Below are 25,253 nucleotides of genomic sequence, written 5' to 3'. Positions count from 1 at the left end.
TATGTCATTTAATTGTGCTCTGATCTTGATTATTTCCTTCCTTCTATTTGCTCTGGGTTGTCTTTGTTGTTGTTCCTCGAGCTCTTTTAGGCGTAGGGTTAGGTTGTTTGTTTGAATGTTTCTATCTTTTTTAGGTAGGCCTGTATCACTATGAATTTCCCTCTCAGGATTGTCTTCACTGTGTCCCATAAGTTTTGGGTTGTTGTGAGTTCATTTTCTTTTGTTTCCAGAAACTTTTTGATTTCTTCCCTAATTTCATTCTTGACCCATTCATTGTTTGTTAGCATTGTATTCAATCTCCATGTGTTTGAGTGTTTCGGGTTTTTTCCCTTGGGGTTGGTTTCAGGCCCTTGTGGTCGGAGAAGATGCATGATATCATTTAAATTTTCTTGAATTTGTCAAGGCTTGTTTTGTGTCCTATCATGTGGTCTATCTTTGAGAGTGTTCCATGTGCATTCTTTTCTTTGAAAAGAATGTTAATTTAGCTTCTTTGGGATGAAGGGCTCTATATATATCAGTTAAGTCCATGTCTTTTAGGGCATTATTCAATGCGACAATATCTTTGTTGATATTTTGTTTGGAAGGTCTGTCCATTTTTGACAGTGGGGTGTTAAAATCTCCTACTATAATTGTGTTGCTGTTGATATCTTCCCTTAAGTTCCCTAAGATTTTCTTTATGTATTTGGGTGCTCCTATGTTGGTTGCATATATATTTACAATGTTGCTGTCTTCTTGGTGGATTCTTCCCTTCAGTGTTATGTAGTGACCTTCTGGGTCTCTCTTTATGGCCCTTTTTTTGAAGTCTATTTTGGTTGATATGAGTATTGCTATCCCGGCTTTTTTTTTTCCTTTGTGTCCATTTGCTTGGAATATTTGTTTCCAGCCCTTCACTTTCAGTCCTTGCAGGTCTTTTGTCATGAGGTTGGTCTCTTGTAGGCAACATATGTGTGGGTCATGCTTTCTTATCCATTCAGCTATTCTATGTCTTTTGATTGGAGCATTTAATCCATTTATGTTTAAGGTTATTATTGATAGGTACTTATTCATTGCCACTTACGTGTCTGTGTTCCTCTCTCTCTCTCTCTTTCTTCTTTTCCTTAAAGCATTCCCTTTAGCACCTCTTGCAGAGCTGGTTTGGTGGAGGTGTATTCTTTTAGACTTCTTTTGTCTGGGAAGCTCCTTATTTGGCCTTCTATCTTGATTGAGAGCTTTGCTGGGTAAAATAGCCTTGGTTGCAGGCCTCTGATTCTCATTACTTGGAATATTTCTTGCCATTCTCTTGTGGCTTGGAGCATTTTCATGGGGAAGTCACTTGCTAACCTTATGGGGGCTCCCTTGTATGTCACTTCCTGTTTCTCCCTTGCTACTTTCAAGATTTTCTCTTTGTCTTGGAATTTTGCCATCTTAATGATGATGTGTCTTGAAGTGGGCCTCTTTGTGTTCCTCTTGATTGGGACTCTCTGTGTTTCCTGGATTTGTGTGACTTTCTCTCATCAAATTAGGGAAGGTTTCCATCACCACTTTTTCAAATAGGTTTTCTATCCCTTGATCTTCTTCTCCTTCTGGTATCCCTATTATACAGATAATATTACATTTGATATTGTCTTGCATTTCTCCTAACCCCTCTTTATTCTTTCTGAGCTTCTTTTGCTTTTCTTGCTTTTTCTGGGTGTTTTCTTCAGCTTCGTCCTCTAGCTCGCTTATCCGATCGTCTGCTTCATTGATCCTGCTTTTAATTCCTTGTATTGTGTTCTTCAGTTCAGAAATTGTATTCTTCATTTCCTCTTGGCCCTTGCTGATAGTTTCTATTTCCTATTTCATGTTGATATAGTTTGCAGTGAGTTCACTGTAGTTTCTGGTAATTCACTGTGAGCTCATTGAGCTTCCTGAACCCATTGCTTTGAACTCAATATCTGATAGTTGAGTTGCCTCTATATCATTTAGCATTCTTTCTGAGGCTTCCTCCTTTCCTTTCTTTTGGTGATTATTGCTTTGTCTTCCCATTGTTTGTGAGATTCTTCTTGTTAGCCTCAGCTTCTTAAATTGATGTGTTCTGGCTCCCTGGGTTTATGGTGTGAACTTCTGTTGTAGAAAACCTGTGAGATTCAGTGATGTGGTCTCCTTGATCTCCCAAGCTCACTGTTCTTGGGCTGTCATTTAAGTTGGCTCTGTGTTTGTTTTTGGGTTTGATTGCTCTTGGGTCTTTCTTAGGTGGGTCCTTCCCACCGACTGGTTAACTGAGTGTCACTCTGTCCACCACCTGTTGTATTTTGTTGTGCTGGTGAAGGCAGGTTGTGTTGAAGCTGGTTCTTCCATGTGTACAAGGTTTTGAGGATTCTTTCTTGCTCTTGTTCAGTTGTTTGTACTGGGTAGTTTCTCCATTATTTAGTTGTATTTCTAGATAGGTCCTGGGTTGAGTCAGTGTGGCTTCCATTCCCTCCTTCACCTTCTTCTGTTGTTATCTGTTGGTGGTTCCTTTGTTGTTGGGTTTCCTCTTCCAGTGGGTATCCTGGTATTCACCTCCTCCACCTATTCTTTTTTGTCATCAGTTGGAGGGGGAAGGAAAAATGGTTTAAGACAGCAAGAGCGTATTCTATGATATTTACAGTAGCAGTTGGTAGAGAAGACATAGGAGATCCTTTGGCTATGTATAGTGTTAATCGTGATCTTCCACCCAACTAGCCAATTTTTAGAAAGGATGGAAGGAAGATAAGACTCTTGTTGGGGAGGGAAGGATTGTGAGTTGGATCTAGAAAGCAGTGAGGTTGTGGGAGGTCAGATTGTGAGGTAAGGTGAGAGTCAAGGATAGTGAATAGGTGTAGTGTGTGAGAGAATAGAGTTAACCACTACAGTAATAGAATTCAGGAAACAGTGAGTGGGCTAAGATCTGGGAGGGGTGTTATGAAGTATTTACAATTGTATGGAACAGCTATTATTTACAATAATATTAGAGCAATAATCAAATGACAGAATCTGTGTGATCTGGATAACAAGAATAGGGAGTATAGGACCTTGAGTAGTGTGCTAATGGAACACAAGTGAAGTGAAGGACGGTAAATTAGCCATACACTATGAAAGAGAGATCAGGGGAAACCTGTCAAATGATACAATATAACCAGCCAGGCAAAGCAGACTATACAGAAAGAAGAGGAATACAAAAATACTATTAAAACAAAAGCACTAAGAATAATGAAAATAATAATAATAATAATAATAATAATAATAATACAAATTTGCAATAACTTGCAGTTTCTCTGTAATAGCAAAGTGAAGTTTTTCTCACTGTCTCGGCTGTTGTGATGCCCCTTCTTTGGATCCAACCCTGGAACTGTCTTTTCATAGTTCCAGGGTTTTGTTTTTTTTGTCTCACTTGTAGGTATTTGAAAAAAGAAAGCAGAAAAATGGAGGAAGAAGAGATAAAATTGGAAAGAATGCAAGAAGGAATAAAACAAGAAAGAAGGAAAGAGGAAAAAGGAGTTGAAAGATAAAAAATAATAAAAATTAAAAAAGAAAAATCATTTTTAAAAAAAGCCTGTTGGTTTCCAAGTGGCCAAATCAGTTTTTCTGGTCTTGCTGACTGCAGCAGGCTGAGGAGCAATTGCTATGGCTTTTCTTCCTTCCCGATCTGCACTCAGTCAGCCTCTCACACACAGTTTGGGAAACTAGTTTGACGCCTCTCCCCAGTACCTTTGGTGTGAAATCCAGGCCTTCCTGAGTGCATACTCCACCCAGCCCACTGGGTTTACCACTGTGGGCTGGGATGCAGCATGCACCCCTGCGTGTTCGGCCAGGCTGCCTTAGTCCCACGGGTGTGCACCCTTCCCAGTACTATGGGGGTGTGCAGGGTCTTCAGCACAACCTTCCACACAACCTTGGGATTGCTGCCTGGCTAGGTGGCATGGAGTCTGGAGGGACTGTGTCTGGTTTTTCGATGTCTACTACAACTTTTGGTCTCTTATTTTCACGTATGCTGACGTACTGTTGGCTGTTTGCTCTTTTACTCTGTAGATCGGCTAGGCTTTTCTCCTGTGTGTAGGGAGAAGTGGCATCTGCTCCCTCCTACTCCGACCCCATCTTCCTCCTCCAACCTCATCAATCTTTAAGTATGCTCTTGTTTTCCAGCCCCAAAATGTGCCATAGCCACATCTTGTGTTTTACCTTCTGCATCTGAAATATGTGATTGTGCAAGAAGCCCTATTTGCCATTTTGTTTTTTCTTAAAGTGAAAAACATTATTAAAAAACCCAAATCTGTGTGCTGGATTTGCTCAGTACGATAAGATTGCTATTCCTTCAAAGATCTGTTAGTCGGCTAAACTATTATATATACTTTAAAAGTTTTAAATTCAAATTTATATGATAAAGATTTTTCTAAACTTCTTTTCTTTTATATTTTTATTTTTAACTTTCACCAACCAAAATATACCAGGAAAAAGTTAGATTTACTTAGCTTACTGCAGGAAGGGGAAATGCACACAATGGAAAATCTTGGTGCCTCCCAACAGAGGGTCTTTGGGGAGGATTGGCGTGTGTTGAAGTTAAACGTGAGATAGTCTGAGCAGCGATTACTTAGGATTTGTAAAGTACTTAAATTGCTGATAGAGTTTGCCATTTTATCCTTAGAACACGTAGAAGACTGTGGTCTCTTCCAAAAACTGGGCTGAAATGAGCTGGCATTAAAAGGGTTAGAGCTTAGGTGATTCTCGCATGTTAGGGTTTGGTAGAATTTATCTGTTTTGTGAACCATAGCACAGGCATATGAATTGTGGTTTCAGTTTCAAGTATTAATTTCTCCAAACTGTACTTTTTCATATACAAACCAACCAATGCAAAACCCACACCCCAACTACTTCCTCTATTAGTTCTCTCACTCTGAGTCACTATCCACCTGCCCTAATCATGTAAGGGTCAGATATCAGACATCTACCCATAGCTCTATGCCCCAGAGTCAGCTGAAATTATTCAGACTAGGCAATTCTAACCATGCTCTCTACGCCTCACCCATTCATTCTTGTAGAAATACCAACAAAATTTCTTGCCCACGTTTCACATGGCTCCCTCTGCTTCCTCACTGACCCTCATGCTTCCCTGTGTTGGCCCTGCCTGGTTTGGCATGCCCTCTACTCTTGGGGACTGAGAAACAAAGTACTTTTTCAATGGCAATTATCTTCTCATCTCCTGGCCTCATCGTATTTGGATAATAATAAAAACAAAGATTAAAAATATTTTATTTACTTATTTTTAGAGAGAGGGGAAGAGAAGGAGAAAGAGAGGGAGAGAAACAACAATGTGTGGTTGCCTCTCTAGTTCCCCCTACTGAGAACTTGGCCCACAGGCCAGGCATGTGCTCTGACTGGGAATAGAACCAGTGACCCTTTGGTTGTCAGGCCAGCACTCAGTCCAGTGAGACACATCAGCCAGGGCTAAAAACATACATTTTCAAATGAACCCCAGGTTGCAAATATGTGATAGCCAGTTGGTTATTATAGTTCCTCGGGGATCTTTTATTCCCCACCCCTGCCCCCACCTTTGTTCTTTCTCTTTTCCAAATTGGCCCACATCAATGTTGGGTATAATCCACTGGGAGTGAGGTACAGATTTACTTCTAGTTCACACTTGCTTTGAAGGTTTATTTCAGTTGACTGCCCCTCTGACTGCAATTAGAATCACCTGGCGAAGCATCTTTAAAAACCACGCTAGGTCAGCTCCAAGTCCAGATCTATTAAATCAGAGTCTCTCTGATGGATCCAGAGTTCAAGTGTTAGTATTTTTTAAAAAGTGCCCCAGTTGATGTTTACGTGTAGCCTTTGTTACAAATAACTGATTTGCCTTTTAACATCTAAAGGGGGGTTTCTAGTAGAGTTGTGTTTTGAATATCTAAAGGACATTTTCTACTAGATTCTTTTTTTCTCCCAACACCCTGTACTGTTAAAGTATTTGAAGCCGTGAAAGGCAAGGGCCTGCATGCAACATTACTCTGTTCAGCAACGCTATCATTTAGAAGGGAAGGGCAGACGAAGTGCTTCCCAGATAAGGTCAAGTTAAAGGAGTTCATCATCACCAATCCCTTATTATATGAAATGTTATAGGGATGTATCTAAGAAAAAGATAAAAACTACTATGAATAGTAGAATGACAACAAACTCATAACTATCAACAAGTGAACCTAAAACAAAAACAAAAAGCAGAAACAAACTAAGCAAACAACTACAACATGTACAGAATCAGAGAAATGAAGATCACGTGGAGGGTTGTCAGTGGAGAGAGGGAGGGAGGAGAATGGGGGAAAGGTACAGGGGATAAGAATCATAAGTTGTAGGTACAAAATAGATGGTGGGGGGTAAGGTTAAGAATAGTATAGGAAATGGGGAAGCCAAAGAACTTATGTGTACCACCCCTGGACATGAACTAAGGGGGTGAATGCTGGAGGGTGGTGGGGTATAGGGCCAAGGAGGGATAAAGGGGTGAAAAAAATTGGGAAAGCTGTAATAGCATAATCAATAAAATATGCTTTTTAAAAAAGAGCTCCTGCCACACATGAAGTGCTCAATTAATGGTATTTTAAAAAAGGTTTATTCTCTTAGCAACTTTCAAATATACAATAGCGTGTTTAACTATGCTGTAAATTATATTCTGATAGACTTTTTACTTTGAACAAGCTCTGGCTTTTGAACTCTGGCCCCTTATTACAAAAGTAATGGTACATTCCCTTGTTTGGAACATGCTATTAGCAAAAAGCAGTTTCAATGTTTTTCCGAACTCTTTGGGACCCCATTTACCTTGGAGTTTGGCTTAGTAATATTGTTCATTACTAGTTTGCCAATTTTTAAATTGTTTTTGAAAAGGTTAAACTTTTTTTAACCCAGAACTTTAAATATTATTGAAATTTGCCAATACTTAGGCTTCAGTTATTTCTGACACTTATTATCTGCTCATTCTGCCTTTCCTCTGCTCTCAATCCCGCTGTAGCAGTGAAGTCATGGTATCAGTCAGCAAAAAACTATCACACATGTTTTTCTCCTATTCTCTCTCAGGCTTTTCTTTAAGCTGTTAAAGACAGCCCATTTTGCACAAGCAAAGCCTTTAGGTTCAGGGATATTGAAGAGCCCTATGGAAACACTCTGTCAATGGGAAACACAGATTATTTTTTTTTAATTTTATTTTAATCATTGTTCAAATACAGTTTTCTCCTTTTTATTCCCAATCCAGTCCCTCCTCCCACCCTCCCTACTTCCCTCCCATTACCACCCTCCCCTTAGTATATGACCGTGTGTCCTTTAAGTTTGTTCCCATGAACCCTTCCCATTGTCCCCTTAAATTCCCTCTTCTCTCCCCTCTGGTCACTGTCAGCCTGTCTTCTATTTCAGTGTCTTTGGTTATATTTTGCTTGGGAAACACAGATTATTGATAAACCCCCACACTGTCATTCAAAAGAATAATCCTGACGTGGATTTTAGTTGTTCTTCAGAATATCCGTGTTGGGACTCATCTTCAGTTTCCCACAGTGGTAGCTCAATAACTCACTTTTTTACTTCTTCATTTTCTCTTATTCTTGCTTTTCTTCTTCTTTCTTCTTCTGGCTCTCTGCCATCACTTCCCAAATAAATTACATGCATCCAAGTAAAAACACATTCTCTCCATAGGAGCTTAAGATATTGCCACTTTCATAATTTCAATTAAGTTTTAAAGAACCTACAATTGTGGTCAATGTCTGTCAGGAAACATACAGAGGGAAAATGATCATTACATGCATATTTTCATGTGAGTTTCCACTGTGTTATTACCATACTTCTGTAAATTCTCTTGATTTCAATAAAGTAATTTTCATGGAAAAGTTTATGATACTGAGTTACCACATGGGGGCAGTACCTGCAAACCTTTATATCTTAGGTATGGCCTTGGGCTGCATCCACAGGAACTGTGGTGTTCCTAGTTTGTGTGTGGGATGGACAGGCCACATCTGGGAAATGCAGGCAGAAATGCCCCCACTCAGGCCAGTTGAAGTCACCTTGACATGGACCCAAATGTGAGGCTTCCTTGCCTACTCACAAAGGCCTGCAGAACTGGGCTGGTGTCTCCCCACTCCCTGGCTCCAAAATCAGCCTCTTCCATGCTACTACTGACTATATTTCATCACCACGTTTCTTTTTAGCCTAGCTAGACGCTACTTGCAGTGCTCTGTTGTTGGGAGTTAGACAATTAGTTGTGCAGACATGCAGATGCATGGCCCAGGCATCCCAGTAGAAACTCACTTGGGTGATGCTCAGATAAATGGAATAAATACATCCCCCTTCCATGTCTCTGTTCCCAAACATTAAGAACCTTTTTATACACTGTTTGACCCAAATGTCCCTAGAAGCAGGCGCAGATTGAGATTCTGGAATTAGACCATCAGTCTGTTAAGACAATGATGCATGGGGTCATCATCCCATGACAAGCCCCAGCAACATCACATTTTCCTAAATCAGGGATGAGCACAGTATGGCCCATAGACCAAACCTGTCCCATTGCTTACTTTTGTAAGTAAAGTCTTATTGGAAGAGTCACACCCATTTGTTTACCTATTGTCTACGATGCTGTCATGGAATAGTTATGACAGAGACGTTATGGCCTGCAAATACTAAAATATTTATTTACCTCCATAAGTAAGGGGGATGGTGAGGTAAGTGCAGAAGGTGAATTCCCTTCATCCTCACACAGCCCAGCTTCCTCAGGTGACCTCCCACAAAACCTCTCGTTTTCCTGTTGTACACGTGCTCCATTCTTTCCTCACAAATAAAACATGCACACCCAATCACTTTCTCGTCGGACTGAATCAATGCCCCTGAAAGTGGGTAGTTGGCTAAATTTCTGTAGCTAGGGGGTGCCTATGTTAGGAGAGGGTCCATGTATTGGAAATGTGTAAGAATAAATGCTGGGCAAATATTAATAGTGAGTCTCTCTAGATAAAGCATTGAATGGTTATTCATTTTTATTTTACTTACCTTTGTTTTCTGATGATTGTATTGAAAAAGATACTTGTTTAATTAAATATATTTTATTCATTTCTTTTTAGAGAGAAGGGAAAGGAGGGAGAGAGAGAGGGAGAGAAACCTTGATATGAGAGAGAAGCATCAATCGCCTGTCTCTCCTACTCACCTGAAACCCAGGCATGTGCCCTGACCCAGAATCGAACTGGCAACCTTTTGTGGGATGACATCAACCAACTAAACCACACTGGTCAGAGCTTAATTAAATATATATTAAGGAACATATGAAAAATGCTATCAATCAAATCTCTTCCTTAAGCAAAGTCCCCAGGAATCCCAGTAAGAGAAAAATGCTGGAAATACACTTGGTTTATACAGCCTTGCTTATATTTCTGCCATAAATTTTCTGTTTTTCTTGTGTGTCATGGAAAATCAACCAATTGGGAGAGGTGTATTGTAAGAGAGGTCATGAAAGCCTTTCAGGACATTGAGGGCACAAGATGGCTGGTGGAGTGTGTTTACTAAGGTGTGACTACCCAGTAAGTAACTGAGTTTTTTGTAACCTCCTTCATGCTGCACAGAACAACCATATTCACGTCCTTCTCGGGTGTCTTCAACATTCCCTTGCTAACTATAAATATCCCATGAACTGCTTTTACTTTCAATTTCAATTCGATGACAGCATGTTTAGATTTTACTAGACCAATGGTTACGTTTCTCAGTCTATTTTAGTCCCTATAAAGGAGGGACAGAAAGGTGGAGAGAGTACATACGAGCTGAGAGCACCTGAGACAGTTCTTGGACCTGTGTTGCTGTGGCGTAAGTAAGTCCACCTTTTACCTCTCACTTTGTTTAGAACTCAGAACTTGACTTGTGATTCAGAGTGGCCACTGAAGAGTGGGCAGGAAGGGCAGCTGCCTATTGTTTGGCCTGCAGGGGTCTGGGGCTAGCTTTAGTTTTGAGGAAGCTCAGCCTCTTTGTACAGTGACAGTTAGGTGCAGGTGCCCCTGGATGTGCTGCTCTGGAACCTCATCTTAGGGCAGCAGCAAGTAGTGTGGAAGAAGCTCCCGTAGGACCCTGCCTGCCTTGCTGCGTCAGTCTCTGTGGTAGGCATTAGAATGCACAGAACATGGCAATACTGTCAAGCTTGCAGGCAATTATAATCTCAAGAGACAGTTTCTATTAGTTATATGTATAAAAAGGTTCTGTAATGTCTGTATAGAAATAATTTAGTTTCACATCCCTGATCTTTAGTAGTTAAAAATAGCTAGTCAAATCTCTCACTCACTTTCCCTGCACCCAACCAGCACCCCCAACTCACTCTCAGATTCTTTCTCTCTCTTTCGTGTGTGTTTTCATGAGAGCATTCCATCTGGGTTTAGCAATCCCTTCAGGTGATGCTTCTGTAAATGAATTTTGAAAACCAGTCCTGAATACAGTCGAACACCTGCATTTTGTTATTTTAAAGTTCAAACTTTTGTGGCTCATTCACATCTAAGAACCCAGAGGCCAAGTTTTTGTAAAGTTGTTAGCAGTTGTTGCTGTCACATCTCTACAGTTTCCTTTAATCTTCACTCTAGAGAGGGACTGTACAATTCCAGCCATTCTAATGCTGCAGTTAGAGGCTCCTGGTCTGCGCCACAGTCTTTGTTCTCCACCCACACTGAAGAATCAGACTAAAGGGAGTGGTACAGAAGCAGTGTGTTTGAACTTGCTTACTGCTTTGCTATGATTAAAAATGATATTGTATACCTTGTTTCTTAATATACTATGATTTGCAGATCATGTTGAAATGCATAACCCAGTGGACTTTTGGCTCAATGCAATTATTGTCAACTAATCTTCATCTGATTCAACACATAGATCCTGGAATGTTATCTTGTGCTGCATGCTATGCTAAGATATAAGCTTATAGTATCTAGTTTTATTAGCAAAATGTCCTCTAGGTAGAACTTCAATTTTGCTTCCATTATCTCTGTAATTATCCTTAAAAACCTAGGCATAGCTAGGTGAGGCTACTTGTTTAAGCCACATAAGTAGTAACTGATAGAGCTGGCATTTTAAACAGTATTAAATGCATCTTGAATATCTGACTTAAAAATATAAAACTGAACATTTGAGACATTTGAATGTAAGACCATGTTTATGTATTCTGATAATGAAACATACACAGATATCATAGAAAACCAGTTTAATATTTACAATGGCAATCAAAAATTTTCAGGAGTCCCATGGGATAATTGTTCTTTTCTGCCCCCACCCCCCACACCCCACCAAGGATTTTCTTTCTTTCTCTTTCTTAGAGTGAGGGAGAGGGAGAGAGAAAGAAAGAACATCAGTGTGAGTGAGAGAAATTGATTGGTTGCCTCCCACACATGCCCCAGCTGGAGAGTAGGCCTGCAACCCAGGGAGATATGTGCTCTTAGCAGGAACTGTACCTGTGATCTTTTGCTTTTCAGGATGATGCCCAACTAACTGAGCCACACTGGCTAGGGTGGATCATTGTACTTTTTTTAAAGAAAGATTTTATTTATTTACTTTTAGAGAGAGGGAAAGGGAGGGAGAAAAAGAGGGAGAAAAACATCAATGTGTAAGAGCTACAACGATTGATTGCCTCTCACACACTTGCAACTGGGGACCTGGCACACAGCCCAGGCATGTGCCCTGACTGGGACCTTTCAGTTCTTTGAACCAGTGACCTTTCAGTTCCCAGGCCAAGACTCAATCCTCTGAGCCATAGCAGCCAGGGCAGATAGTTGTACTTTTAACACTTAATTTTTAAAATGAAATTACAGTTTGAAAAGCAAGTATAAGAAAATTTCATATACTGTATCTTTTACTGAGAGTCACCCATTGGTGGCATTTTGCTAGGTTTGCTTTATTTCTCTTAATATATGTGTATGCCTCCCTACAAAATATGCAATGATATGTGCAGTTTTATTCTTATTCTCATTTATGGAAGTAACATGCAGAAAGACCCTTCTCAGTTAAGTAGTTCATCCCATGTCTCTTAAGATTCAGGGCATTTGCTTGCGTTTCCTCTTTGAAATGGATTCTGCATTTTTTAGATTGCCTTTATTCCCACACAACCATTCCTTCTTCCCTTATCGCTTCTGTTCCTATCACTCTTCTAAATCTGCAGATAGGGTTACACTAAAGCATCAGGGAGCACATTTTGGTAAGTGGTAGTCACTATAAATCTACCATGGGTTACTGGTAAAGAACTTATAGAATAACCAATGTCTTTGAGGAAGATTATTCTGCCAAGTAAGTTATTGTAGTAGCAAAGCATAGAAAAATAGATGATCTAGTTTTTTTTTTGTTATTGTGGTATTTTACTTATTTTTTTCTTGTGGTAAAACCTATATAACAAAACTTACCATTGTACTCATTTTGAAGACACACATCAGTGGCATGCACATTCACATTGTTATACAACCATCACCACTATCCATCCCCAGGTGTTTTCAGCAGCCTAAATAAAAACCCAGCACCCATTAAATAGTAACTCCCCATTCCCTCTCCTCCAAGCTAGGAAAATTTACCTGCTACCTTCTGTGTCTATGTATTTGGCTATTTTAAGTATTTCATGTAAGTGGAGTCATAGTGTTTGGCCTTTTGTATCTGGCTTTTTCACTTGACATAATGTCTTCAAGGTTCATCAGTGTTGTAACATGTACCAGAAGATTCTTTCTACGGCTGAATAATATTCCATTGTATGTATATATTCTGCATTTTTTAATCTGTTTATCACTTGATGCACATTTGGACTGTTTTCATCTTTTGGCTATTGAGAATAGTGGCTGCTATGAACATTTGTATACAAATATATGTTTGAGTCTGTGCTTTTAATTCTTTTGTTTATATACCCTGAAGTGGAGTCACTGGATCAAATGGTAATTCTATGGTCAGTTTTGGGGGAAACTACCAGGTTTTCCACAGTGGGTGCACCATTTTATAGTCCCACCAGCGGTTCAAAGAGTTCTAATTTCCGCACATCGTAGTCAGCATCTGTGTTTTCTTCCTTGTTGTTGTTTGATTATTTGCTACCCTAATGATTGTGAGATGGCACTTCTTGGTGGTTCTATTTGCATTTCCCTAAGGATTAGTGACATTAGGCATCTTTTCACGTGCTATGGGCCATTTATTTATCTCTTTTGGAAAATCATCTGGTCAGATCTTCTGACTATTTTTAAATCAAAATGTTTTTCTTGTTGCTGTTGAGTTATAGGAGTCATTTATATATTATGGAGATTAATCCCTTATTATATATGGGATATGAAAATATTTTCTCCACTTCACTGTGTTGCCTCTTTATTCTGTTAATGGGGACTTTTGATGCACAAAAGTTTTTCATTTGTTAAAGTCCAATTTATTTTTAAATTTTTACCCATGCTCTTTGGTTTCATATTTAAGCAATTATTGCCAAATTCAGTGTCATGAAGCAGTTCTCCTGTTTTTTTCTCTAAAAGTATTTAGTTTTTATCTCACACTTAATTTACTATTCTATTTTGAATTAATTTTTGTGTATGGTGTTAAGGTAATGATCCAGGTTCATTCTTTTGCATATGAATTTCCAATTTTTCTCAGCACCATTTATTAAAAAGACTGTCCTTGCCCCCCTTGAATAGTCTTGGCATGCTTGTCACAAATCATTTCATCATATGTGGGAAGGTTTATTTCTGGGCTTTCTATTCTATTCCATTGCTGTAGATGTGTGTCTTTATGTTAGTACTGCACTCTTTTTTGATTGCAGTAGCTTTATTACTGTTATATTACTATAAGTTCTGAAGTCAGGAAGTGTGATATCTCCAACTTTGTTTTTCTTTTTTCAAGATTATCTTGTTTGTTTAGGATTTCTTGAGATTTCATATGAATTTTAGGGTGAAAGTTTTTAAAAAATTTCTGCAATAAATTTGTTGGGTTTTAATTGGGATTGAATTGAATCTGTAGATCACTTACTGTAGATATTGTAATCTTAATGACATTATGTCTTCCAAACGATAGACAGGATGTCTTTTTATTTATTACTTCTTTAATTTCTTTCAGCAATATTTGATAGTCATTGTATAAGTTTTTCATCTTGGTTAACTTAATTTCTAAGTAATTTATTCCTTTTGGTACTACTATAAATGAATGTGTTTTCTTAAATTTTCAGTTTTTTCATTGTTAATGTATAGAAACAACAATTTTTTTGTGTGTTTATTTTGTCTCTCACAACATTACTGGATTTATTTATTTTTTTCTAATAGTGTTTTTGTGTCTTCATGGTTTCTACATATATGATCATGTCATCTGTAAAGAGAAATAATTTGTCTTTTCCTCTCCAATTTGGATTTTTTGTATTTCTTCATATTTTCAATTTTATCTGGCTGGAACCTCTACTACTATGTTGAATATAAGTGGCAAAACCAGGCATCCTTGCCTTGATTCCGATCTTACAAGAAAAGCTTATAGTATCACGCTATTAAGCATGATGTTAGTTGTGAGTTTTCCACATTGTATGGCCTGGATTATGTTGAGATAGTTTTCTTCTATTTCTAATTTGTTGAGGGTTTTATTTTGTCATGAAAGTGTGTAATTTTGTCAAATACTTTCTCTGCATCAAGTGATCATGTCATTTCTTCTTTTTCATTCTCCTAATGTGGTATATTACATTGAATTTTGTATGTAGAAACATTTTTGCATTCCAGAAATAAATGTATGATCATAGTGCTTAATCATTCTAATGTGCTGCTGATTTTGATTTAGTAATGTTTTGTTGAGAATTTCTGTGTGAATATTTGTAGAGGATATTGTTCTGCAATTTTCTTTTCTTGTAGTATGCTCACATAGCTTTGGTATCAGGGTAATGCTGGTTTCAGAATCAGTAAGAAAATGATCCTTTCTCTTCAATTTTTTGGTAGAGTTGGGAAGAATTGGTGCTAGCTCTTTAAATGTTTGGAAGAATTAACCAGTCAAACTATCTGGATTCAGGAATTTCTTTGTTGAAAGATTGGTTGACTATTAATTTAATCTCTTTGCTAGTTACACATCTATTCATATTTTTATTTCTTCATAATTTAGCCTTGTCAGATTTTGCATGTCTAGGAATTTGTATACTGTATCTAGGTTATCCAATTTGCTGGCATCCTTATTTATAGTACTCTGTTATAAATTATTTTTATTTCTATCGAACTTTTCACAGTGTCCTCGTTTAGGTATCTGATCTCGGTTTTCTGAGCCTGCCTTTCTGCCCCCTAGTTATTCTAGCTCAAGTTTTGTCATTTTTGTTTCTGTTTTCGAAAACCACCTGTTGGTTTTGCCAATGTTCTCTACTGCCTTTTTATTGTTCATTTACTTTTTTCTGCGGTAATTGTTAAACTCCTTTTCACTGTTAGTCCTGGGTTATTTTTCCTAGACCCTTAAGGCTTCAAGTTAGGTATTGATTTGAGATGTGTTTTCTTGCAAGCATTTACGTTATACATTTCCAGCTTGGCACTGCTTTTGCCACATTAGCTTCTTATGTTTTTATTCTAATTTACCTTTAATTATCAAGTAATATTCCTTGTGATTTCTCTTTTGAGCCATTGGTTGTTGAAGAGTATGTTGCTTAGTTTGTACATATTTGTGAATTTTCCAATTGTGCTTCTGCTATTGATTATAGTTTTATTCTATTGTGCTTTATATGATTTGATTTAAACCTTTAAACAAGCAACCAAAATATAACCAGAGATATTGAAAAAAAGAACAAACTGACAGTGACCATAGGGGAAGAGGGAGGGAGACCATGGGGGAAAATAGGGGATGGATTTTCAAGGAGCATATATAAAGGACACATGGACAAAGCCAGAGAGGGTAGGACTGAGGGTGGGAGGCAGGGATGGGCAGGAAGAAAATGGAGACAATTGTACTTGAACAACAATTTTTAAAAATGTGAAAATAAACAAACAAATAAAAAAGAAAGAAAAGACTTTTCTGTGACCTAACATATGATCTTTCCTTGAAAATGTTCCACCCTGGACTGCATGAACTCAGCGAGAGATAAAAGTCACAGTGACAGAAGTGAGCCAAGGTTGGGGGCTGTGGGGTGCTGTAGTTACCTCTCTGGTAAGAGAGATAAAATTGGAGCTTTGGAGACAGGTTCGGGGGATAAGCCCGGGAGGAACTGCTGCTCCCCTGGTTGCAAGTCTCGTGGGCATGCTCTAGAGAGGACAGACAAGCTATGGGTCTTTTCCCTCAAGGCTTTTTAGCTTTCTTTAGGCAGTGGGAATCCTAGCTAGGGGTCTCAGAAGAGGGTCCGAACAGAATATTTATTAACTTTTCAGGTATGTCCTTCAACATGCTGATTCATCAAAATGTACGTATAGAGGGGTTAGGGTTATTTCCTGCTTAGTTCCCTTTTTAAAGAACATCATTGAAGAGAAACTGGGACTGAGGCGAGACTGTCCTGGGATCATTTGGAATGTGTAAACCATTGGCTCCAAAGTGTCCCAGGTTAGAAAAGATAAAGCCTTGTAATTCATTAGCTGGCTGTAAATTGCTCAAATTGTTTGGCCTTGTGTAGTGTTTTGTCTTAGTTTCCCTTATTCCCCTTGTTAAGGACTTTTTTGAGCTTTTTACCATCCTGCCTTATTTACTTCTTTGTATACTGTCTATTCACATAGATTTGTAGTTTTAATGCATCTGTCTCTTTAGAAGTGTAGAAAATACAAGTGGAGTTCCAAGCCCAAATTGCTGGTTTTACTTACCCATATATTTCCCTTTCCCAGAAATCTTTCTATTTTATATGATTTCTATTTGCTGTCTATTATGTTTTAACCCAAAGGATTTCCTTAAGAGTTTCTTGTAAGGCAGGTCTAGTAGTAATAAAACCTTCGACCTTTGTTAATCTGGGAATGTCTTAATTTCTACCTCATTTTGAAGGACAATTTTCTTGGTTATAGATTCTTGATTGATTTCTTTTTCCTTATAAGTACTGTACACTAACTGCCTGAGCCACTGGAGCTCCTGATTTCTTTTTCCCTTTAGCACTTAAATATATAATTTTACTGCCTCTGACCTCCAAGGTTGTTGGCTGAGAAATTGTGTAATAATTGATTGTATGTGACAATTTTCTTCTCTTTTGTTGCTATCAAGATACTCCATGGATTTATCCTGCTTGAAGATGCTGTTTCTTGCATTTGTACATTATATCTGTCATCACATTGGAATTCTTTTGTTCTTTTAAAAATAGAGTTTATTTATTTATTTTTAGAGAGACAAGGTGGGAAGGAGAACGACAGGAAGAGAAACATTAATGTGTGGTTGCCTCTTGCATGCCCCCTATTGGGGACCTGGCCTGCAACCCAGGAGTGTGCCCTGACTGGGAATCTAACCAACAACCCTTTGATTCTCAGGCCTGCACTCAATCCACTGAGTCACACTAGCCAGAGCCACACTGGAATTATTTTAGTCATTATTGCTCTAAGCAATGTCTCTGCCACCATCTTCTTTTTTGTGAGTCCCATAATGCATATATCAGTCTGTTTTTGGTGTCCTGCATATTTCTCAGTCTTGTGCATTTTTTTTTCATTCTTCCTTCTGCTCCTGAGACTTGGTAATTTCATATGTCCTATTTTTAAGTTTACTGATTGTTTACTTGTCTGATCACACATGATGTTGAGACCTCTCAAAAAACTTTCAAGTCATTTATCGTATATTCCAATTTCAAAATTTCTGTTTAGTTTATTTTTAGAACTTCCATCAGTTGATAAAATAACTTTGTTTACATATTTTCTTTAGTTCTTTGTGTTTTCCTTTAGGTTTTTAAGCATAGTGAATATTGTTATTTTGCAGTCTTTGCCTAGTGCATTCAATGATTGTGTTTCTTCATGGATGCTTTCTGCCACTAGTTTTCTTCTTTGAATGGGCCATATTTTCTTGGCTCTTTGTATGCCCTGTGATTTTACTGTTGTTGGAAATTGGGCATTTATAAAAACAACCACCTTTTCAAGTTCTTTGCACAATGCCTTTGTGCTCAGAAAGTCCCACACTAATTAGTGAGGCATTGGTTTTGGGCCTTCATGTTATCTTCAGGATAAACCTTAAAGTCTTTCAGGACTTTTATTAACATGCATCTTCTCTGGGCTTGTGTGTGGCTGTTTTAATTTTTCCATTTACATACTAACTTTAATTGTTTTATCCTCATTTGAGAACATTCTTATTGATTTTAGAGAGCAGAAGGGATGAAAAGAGTGAGGGAGAAAAACATTGATGTGAGAGAACAATATTGATGGGTTGCCTCTCATACATGCCCTGTCTGGGGACTGAACTCACAACCTAGGCATGTGATCTGAATGGGAATCAAACCCATGACCTTTTGGTTTGTGGGATGATACTCCAACCAACTGAGCCACACTGGCCAGGGTCATACTGCTCTTAAATGTTTTAATCCCCCAAACAATCTCTCCTTGAGGACTTTGGTAGTCTATTTTTTTTATCTACTCTAAAAATGAAAAATTATGTTTCTCCCTTCAATAGTTTATTTCTTTTTATTTCTGGCTTATTTTTAACACTTCACTTTGGTCAGTACATGTGCAGTCATTTTCCTGCACTAAACAGCTCTGACACTTAAATGCCTGGGTTTAGTGCATAATCCACCAGTTAAGGACTCTGTCTCACAGAACTGTCCCATTTTTGATGCTAGACACAAGTGCAGGTTGTCATTCATACTTCTGAATGACTGACTATAAATTGGAGGTTCCCATGACCTCCCCCTCAAGTTTAATAATTTAACAAAATGGATGATAGAAGTCAGAAAAAACTTACTTAGTAGTTTATGGGTTTATTTTTCAAAAGGATAAAATTCAAGAACAGCCAGATGGAGGAGATTCATAAGGCAAGGTTCAGGGAAGGAATGTGCAACTTCCATGCTCTATGTTGTCTCTGGACATGCCACCTTCTGAGCATCTCCATGTGTTTCCCAGCCCAGAAGCTCCCTGGACAACTTCAGTTAGGGTTTCTTATGAAGGTTTCATTAAATAGACGTAGTTGAATAAATCCTTGGCAATTGGTGAATTACCTCAGGCTCTAACCCCTCCTGTATCCTCAGAGGATGGGGTATGTGAGGCTAAAAGTACAACTCTCTAATCACATTCTGGGCTTCCATAGACACTGGCCTCCATCCTGTGATTATTTTGGAGCTTTCTAAAATCACCTCATTAACATAAATTTAAGTGGGATTGAAAGGGGCTTGTTTTAAATATCAAAAAATGACTTCCAGAAAAGATGGAGGCATAGATAAACACACTGTGCCTCCTCACACAACCAAGATAGGGACAATAGCAATTTAGAAACAGAATAACAACAAGAACTGACAGAAAATTGAACTGTATGAAAGTAGGACAATGAAGGAATCAAAATAGATCCGTTCATCCAGACCAGTAGGAGGGGAGAAGTTGGGCAGCCAAGCACAGGTCATGGTGCGAAGAGCAAAGAGCATCGGGACCGGGCGCATAAGGCATACAAGACCACAGTGGGCAGACCCTGAGCACGAAAGCGGCAGCTAGCAGACCCCGGGCGCGGGGTGGCTACTGGCAGGCCCAGTGAGGAGGCAATTGTGAAGCAAGGCACTGAGCACTACCTAGGATCCCAGCACTGAGAACTAGAGGCTTGGGGTACTGATTCAAAACACCTGTGGGGGTTTAGGCACAGGGAGAGTCCCTCAGCCTCAAAGAAGAGGTCATTGGAAAGTCCCACAGGGTGCACAAGCCCACCCGCACAGGAATTGGCACCAGAGGGGCCCAGTTTGCTGGGGGGAAGCAGCGGAAGGGATTGAGGTCTGACAGAGAGTGGAGCAAACACCATTGTTCCCTCTTGGACCACAGCCCCACATACAATGTCACAACCCACTGACTGGGGTGACCTGCCCTGGTGAACACCTAAGACTCTGTCCCTCTACTTAACAAGCGTGACCAGACCAAAGAGAAAAAAAAAAGATGGCTCAAACAGATTTGAAAGCCTCACAGCTAGTACTTTTAAGTGACTGAGAGATAGCCAACCTATCAGATGCGCAGTTCAAAGCGTGGGTGATCAGGATGCTCACAGAATTGGTTGATTTTGGTCATAAATTAGATGAAAAAAATGAAGGCTACAATAAGTGAAATGAAGAAAAATGCACAGGAAACCAATAGCGATGGAATGAAAGCTGGATCTCACATCAATGGAGTGGACCAGAAGGAAGAAAGCAGCATACAATCAGAAAAGAATGAAGAAATAAAAATTCAAAAAAATAAGGAGAGATTTTGGAACCTCCAGGACATTTTTAAACATTCTGACATCTGAATTATAGGGGTACCAGAAAGAGAAGAGGAAGAGCAACTTTCCCAAGTGAAAAAGTTATCTGGACAAATAATAAAGGATAACTTCCCCATTTTGGCAAAGGAAATAGACTTCCAGGAAGTTGGAAGTCCAGGAAGCTCAGAGAGTCCCAAAGAAGTTAGACCCAAGGAGGAGCACACCAAGGCACATCATAATTACATTAGCTAAGGTAAAAATGAAGGAGAGAATCCTAGAAGCAGCAAGAGATAAGGAGACAGTACCCTACAAAGGAGTTCCCATCAGACTGTCAGCTGACTTCTCAAAAGAGACCTTGCAAGCAAGAAGGGGCTGGAAATAAGTATTCCAAGTCCTGAAGGGCAAGGACCTACATCCAAGATTGCGCTATCCAGCAAAGCTTTCATTTAGAATGGAAGGGTAGATAAAGTGCTTCTCAGATAAGGTCAAATTAAAGGAGCTCATCATCACCAAGCCCTTATTTTATGAAATGTTAAAGGGACTTATCTAAGAAAAGGAAGGTAAGAAAAAGAAAATAAAAAACATGTATAGTAAAATGACAGCAAACTCACAATTATTAACAACCACACCTAAAACAAAAACAAAAACAAAACAAACTAAGCAAACAACTAGAACAGGAACAGAACCACAGAAATGGAGATCACGTGGAGGGTTAGCAACAGGGAAGTGAAAGGAAAGAGAGGGGGAAAAGGTATGGAAAATAAATAGCATAGAGGGTAGGTAGAAAATAGACATGGGGAGGGCAAGAATAGTATGGGCAACATAGAAGCTAAAGAAGTTATGACACATGGACATGAACTAAAGGGGGGAATGTGGGTGGGAGAGGGTGTGCAGGGTGGAGGGGAATGAAGGGGGGCTAATGGGACAACTGTAATAGTATAATCAATAAAATATATTTTATAAATAAATAAATAAATTAATATAAAACTGTCATATCTTGGTACGTATCCATTGTGGCATGAGTTCTGGCAGAAATTAACAATGAATAGCAAGGTACCATGGTTGTCTCTTTTCACCTTTATATCCCTGAACTTCTTTTAAGACTTGAGAACAAAAGACCAAATATTAGAAAAAAATATACTCCCATCATTTTAATCCCTGAGAAAATTACAAGGGTTTATGAACTGTGCCAGCAACAAGAGGGAAGACAAAATACATGCTTTTTGTTATAAATCACAATATCACATATCTATAATGACTTGCTGCAGGTTTCTGCAGGTCTCTTTCTCTGCAGCTTCCCCAAGTGGCACCCATTGCTGTTCCCTTACTGAGATCCAAATTAGACAAAAGTGACAAGTCTTCTGGGAAGACCTGCTAAGTCAGAACAGTGTAAGCAAATTCTTCTCTGCTCCGTTCAGTTTGAGGGAGGGAATTGGGAACTGAGCTGTTGCCTTAGATGGTCTATTGTATGTCTTCACTCATAATCTCTTGGCCTAAGCTTCTGTAGGTCAGTTTAGCTGCAGTTTTTCTCAGCAATGCCCACTACTTTTTTCTACCTGAGATATAAGCTATGCCACTGCCTCCTCATCTGTGGCCCTTTTGAGATTCATGTGAGGTAAAACAAAGACATGAAGAGGTAGCCCCCAAACAAGTTAGAATATTGCAAGTAAGGTCTTCACTATTTCCTCTGATCAAGGGAGAGAACTGAGAACTGGGCAGACACCTCCTGCAGACAAAGACTATACCACACTGGGGAGTCTGTGGGGGAAGGGCAAGCATAAGCATCATAGAATTTCCAACCATTTTGAATGTGGCTTTTTTTTTGATTGGGTGTTTACTTGGTTACCTTAGGCTTTTGACTGTTTTTCAGAAATGCCGTAAAGTTATTTAGTCAGTTTTTGATATTTTTTGATGTCTCCATGGGAAACAAGGACTTTAAATTTCTGAGTCTGCCATTTTGTTTGATTGTCTAGGTTTTAATCCTGTCTCTATAACTTGCTTACTCATTCTTTGTCAGACTCATTTATCTCATTCGAAAATGGTTATAACAATTTTTAACTTGCCGGTTCTTGTAAGTACCAGTGAGGCCGGATATGTAAGGTACATATCTCAGAGCTTGGTATATTGTAGGCCCTCAGTGTATGGTAATAATTGTTTGCATTTTATTATATTATGGAAGTGGAACTTTGGAAAGTGACAATACCCTGTGTATTATCATTGCCATCATCAGAGATTTGGGGGGATGATGGAGCAAGCCGTCTATAGTCTGCTATTCAAGGTTACATTTGGTCCCATAGAAAGGACAGAAGTCTCACTCCGTCCTACACTGATGGATGCTTTGTAGAACTCTGAGTCAGAGAATGAATTTGCAATCTTATCTCTCCCAGGAGGCTCTTCTAGGTTGGCAGGTTGCCTTGATGTCTGGATCCAACATGATGGCTCCCATTTGTCTGGTGGAGAACATCAATGAGCAGCTCTCAGTAAATACGGAAGCTCTACAGATTCTTGAGCAGATTTCTCAGCCAGTGGTGGTCGTGGCCATTGTGGGACTGTATCGCACAGGCAAATCCTACTTGATGAACTGTCTTGCAGGACAGAACCATGGTGAGTGTTGTTTTAGGGAGAAGCCAAGTCTTTTTCTTAGTTTTCTTCACTGGTCACATGAAAGAGAGCTAAACTCCTTTCAATAATCCACACTTCTAATTCTAATTCTTACAGATAAATAACTACCTTTTTGGTATCTTGCTACTCTTTGGCACCTTTACTACTCTTTGGTACCTTTGCAACCTGTTACCATATTTCTTGTTTTATTCCTATTAAGGAAAATCTTTCTTACTAATGCTCAGGTTTCTACATTCTTTTATCTGTGTAAGCACTGGGCTCTTGCAGTTGTGTCTCTGTTGTCTCACAGCACATTTTGCTTTCTTTGTAGAATATTTCCACCAACACATAGAGATGTTTGAATATCTGTTATGTTAAGAATCCTTTGTGAGTTCACATTCCATTGTGGCCACTAGCCCCATCTCCTTTTTATCACTTTGCATGGCAAAAAAATACAATTTCTCTATTTCCTTTTTTCCACTTTTCCCTTCCACTGTCTCTGTTTAATTCATTTTTCCCCTGACTTTGAACATCGACATTCTTTCTAAATGTTCTTGTTCTGGTTCTCAGTGGTCTCACTTTTGTCTGGTTCGTGTATACCTCTTTGTCTCCACCTGGATCTTTGGCTTGTTATCGTCCTCACACTTAACATTCCTTTCTCCTTGACGTACAAAGTAGGAAATTCTTCAGAAATAGAGAAAGCAACATCCTATAGGCTGAGATACTTACATTTTAACAAGTCTGATAGTGTAGCTCCTTGACTGCGTAGGTTATCTGCTGTCACATATGTTGCTTTTTCATGTCCCTTGCAGGTTTCCCACTGGGCTCTACAGTGCAGTCTGAAACCAAGGGCATCTGGATGTGGTGTGTGCCCCACCCCTCCAAGCCTAACCACACTCTGGTCCTTCTGGATACCGAGGGCCTGGGAGATGTAGAAAAGGTAAGTCAGAGAGTCACAGATTTTATCCTTTTTGATCTTATTTTCTCCTCATTTCTATATGATATTTGGTAATTTAACTGCTGTGACTTATTTGTGAAATCTAGAAATCCAGCTATAGTAAACAAGACAGATTTTCATTTGTTTGACTTTCATTTCTAGGTAAGGTATCACGTATACTGGGTCATTTTTTTTTTCATTATTTCTTGGCAGTGGGTAAATGATTTGATGCAATTTAATAAACATTCTTAAACACTTGACTTCTAGGTATCTGGGATAAGTACTGTAAATATTACTGGTGAAAATATAAGTCCTGCCCTCAAAAACTCTGCAGTCCCATGGTGAAGTTCCTCAAGTACTCATGGAACATTTTTCAAGGCTTTGATATGCTTCTGAATGAGCTGGTTCTGTGAAAGCGTGTGTTTGTCCTACAACAAATATTTTAAGATGGGTTTTTGATGTTGTAGTTTTATACTAAGAGTTGAAATGAATGATTTCTTCATTTTTGGCCTCCTTTTAGACTTATGGGAAATAGTATCTAAATTTCTATACTGGTCTTTTTCTACTGAAAGAGGAGTTAGAAATTCTGTGTTCATTTTTAAAGTTATACATCATACAAAGCTATATAGTCTTGTTATCTAAATACTATACTGTTTGTTATCAGTGCCATTTCATCTTATCTTAATTGATTATTTTTGAAAGATGGTGGTCAGGGAAATAAATTAATTAGCAAGTTATTTTTCCTCCAAACTTCTGTATTGAGTCTTTTAGGTATGAAACCCAGTTTTTGCATTTACTCTGGGGAATGTCTTTTGATAGTATTTTATAACAGAAATAATTTCTGGATTATGCCAGTATATGACATTATTATAATTTGTGCAAAAAAAAAATAGCCTGGCCTTGAAGACCCTCTGTCTGGCTGCACTAGGCTCACTATCCAGCCTTAACTTCTGCACCTAACTTCTGGTCCAGTCAAATCAAATAACATAAAAACACATGGATCTGGCATTTCCAATTTCACTTCCATGAGTCTTTCTATCTATGGGATTACTTTTATTTCTTTAAGTCCACATTTCAATAATTCTTAAGCACTCAGATCAAGACTTTGATGATGACTTCATATTAGGCACTCATATCCAGCTTTCAGACCTCTATTCTTCTGTGATGGATATCTGAATTTCAGTTTAATATTACAGCTATAGGTTTCACTGCTTATATACATTATAAAGATGCAAGCCTCTTATAGGTATTGTCATCCTTGTTGCATTCATTGTTGTGGATATTTGTCACCATTTTGAAACAGTCATCATAAAAGAAATAATCGACATTTGGAACTTAAAAACAGTGGGAAATATTGAGTGCCTTCCTGTGAACATTTGTTGAATTTAATTGAACACAATTTGAATCCCTGGTTATATCAATTATTGTGTGTTATATATGGCCTAACACCAACAAATACATATAGAACAGATATGTACCAATACCTACCACT

At 38.6% G+C, this 25,253-nt stretch overlaps 1 protein-coding gene across 1 annotated transcript; it reads left to right on the top strand.

The window, feature by feature from the left end:
* The first annotated feature begins 9,705 nt into the window (after positions 1-9,705).
* Positions 9,706-24,937, top strand: LOC118500943 (guanylate-binding protein 6-like). The gene is made up of 4 exons (XM_036027493.1): positions 9,706-9,786; positions 22,632-22,827; positions 23,637-23,764; positions 24,851-24,937. The coding sequence occupies exons 2-4, from the start codon at positions 22,641-22,643 to the stop codon at positions 24,935-24,937; spliced, it is 402 nt and encodes a 133-aa protein (XP_035883386.1). The 5' UTR covers positions 9,706-9,786; positions 22,632-22,640.
* The last annotated feature ends 316 nt before the right edge of the window (positions 24,938-25,253 follow it).

This window comes from Phyllostomus discolor, chromosome 5, assembly GCF_004126475.2.
Source record: "Phyllostomus discolor isolate MPI-MPIP mPhyDis1 chromosome 5, mPhyDis1.pri.v3, whole genome shotgun sequence".
NCBI classification, from domain to species: domain Eukaryota; kingdom Metazoa; phylum Chordata; class Mammalia; order Chiroptera; family Phyllostomidae; genus Phyllostomus; species Phyllostomus discolor.
This window is presented reverse-complemented; position numbering and strand designations above follow the sequence as displayed.

Excerpts from the sequence above, each read along its gene's own strand:
- LOC118500943 (XM_036027493.1), top strand. The coding sequence starts at position 22,641 with ATGTCTGGATCCAACATGATGGCTCCCATTTGTCTGGTGGAGAACATC. Across the intron at positions 22,828-23,636 it reads TCTTGCAGGACAGAACCATG|GTTTCCCACTGGGCTCTACA; the intron begins GTGAGTGTTGTT and ends TGTCCCTTGCAG. Across the intron at positions 23,765-24,850 it reads GCCTGGGAGATGTAGAAAAG|CACTCAGATCAAGACTTTGA; the intron begins GTAAGTCAGAGA and ends ATAATTCTTAAG.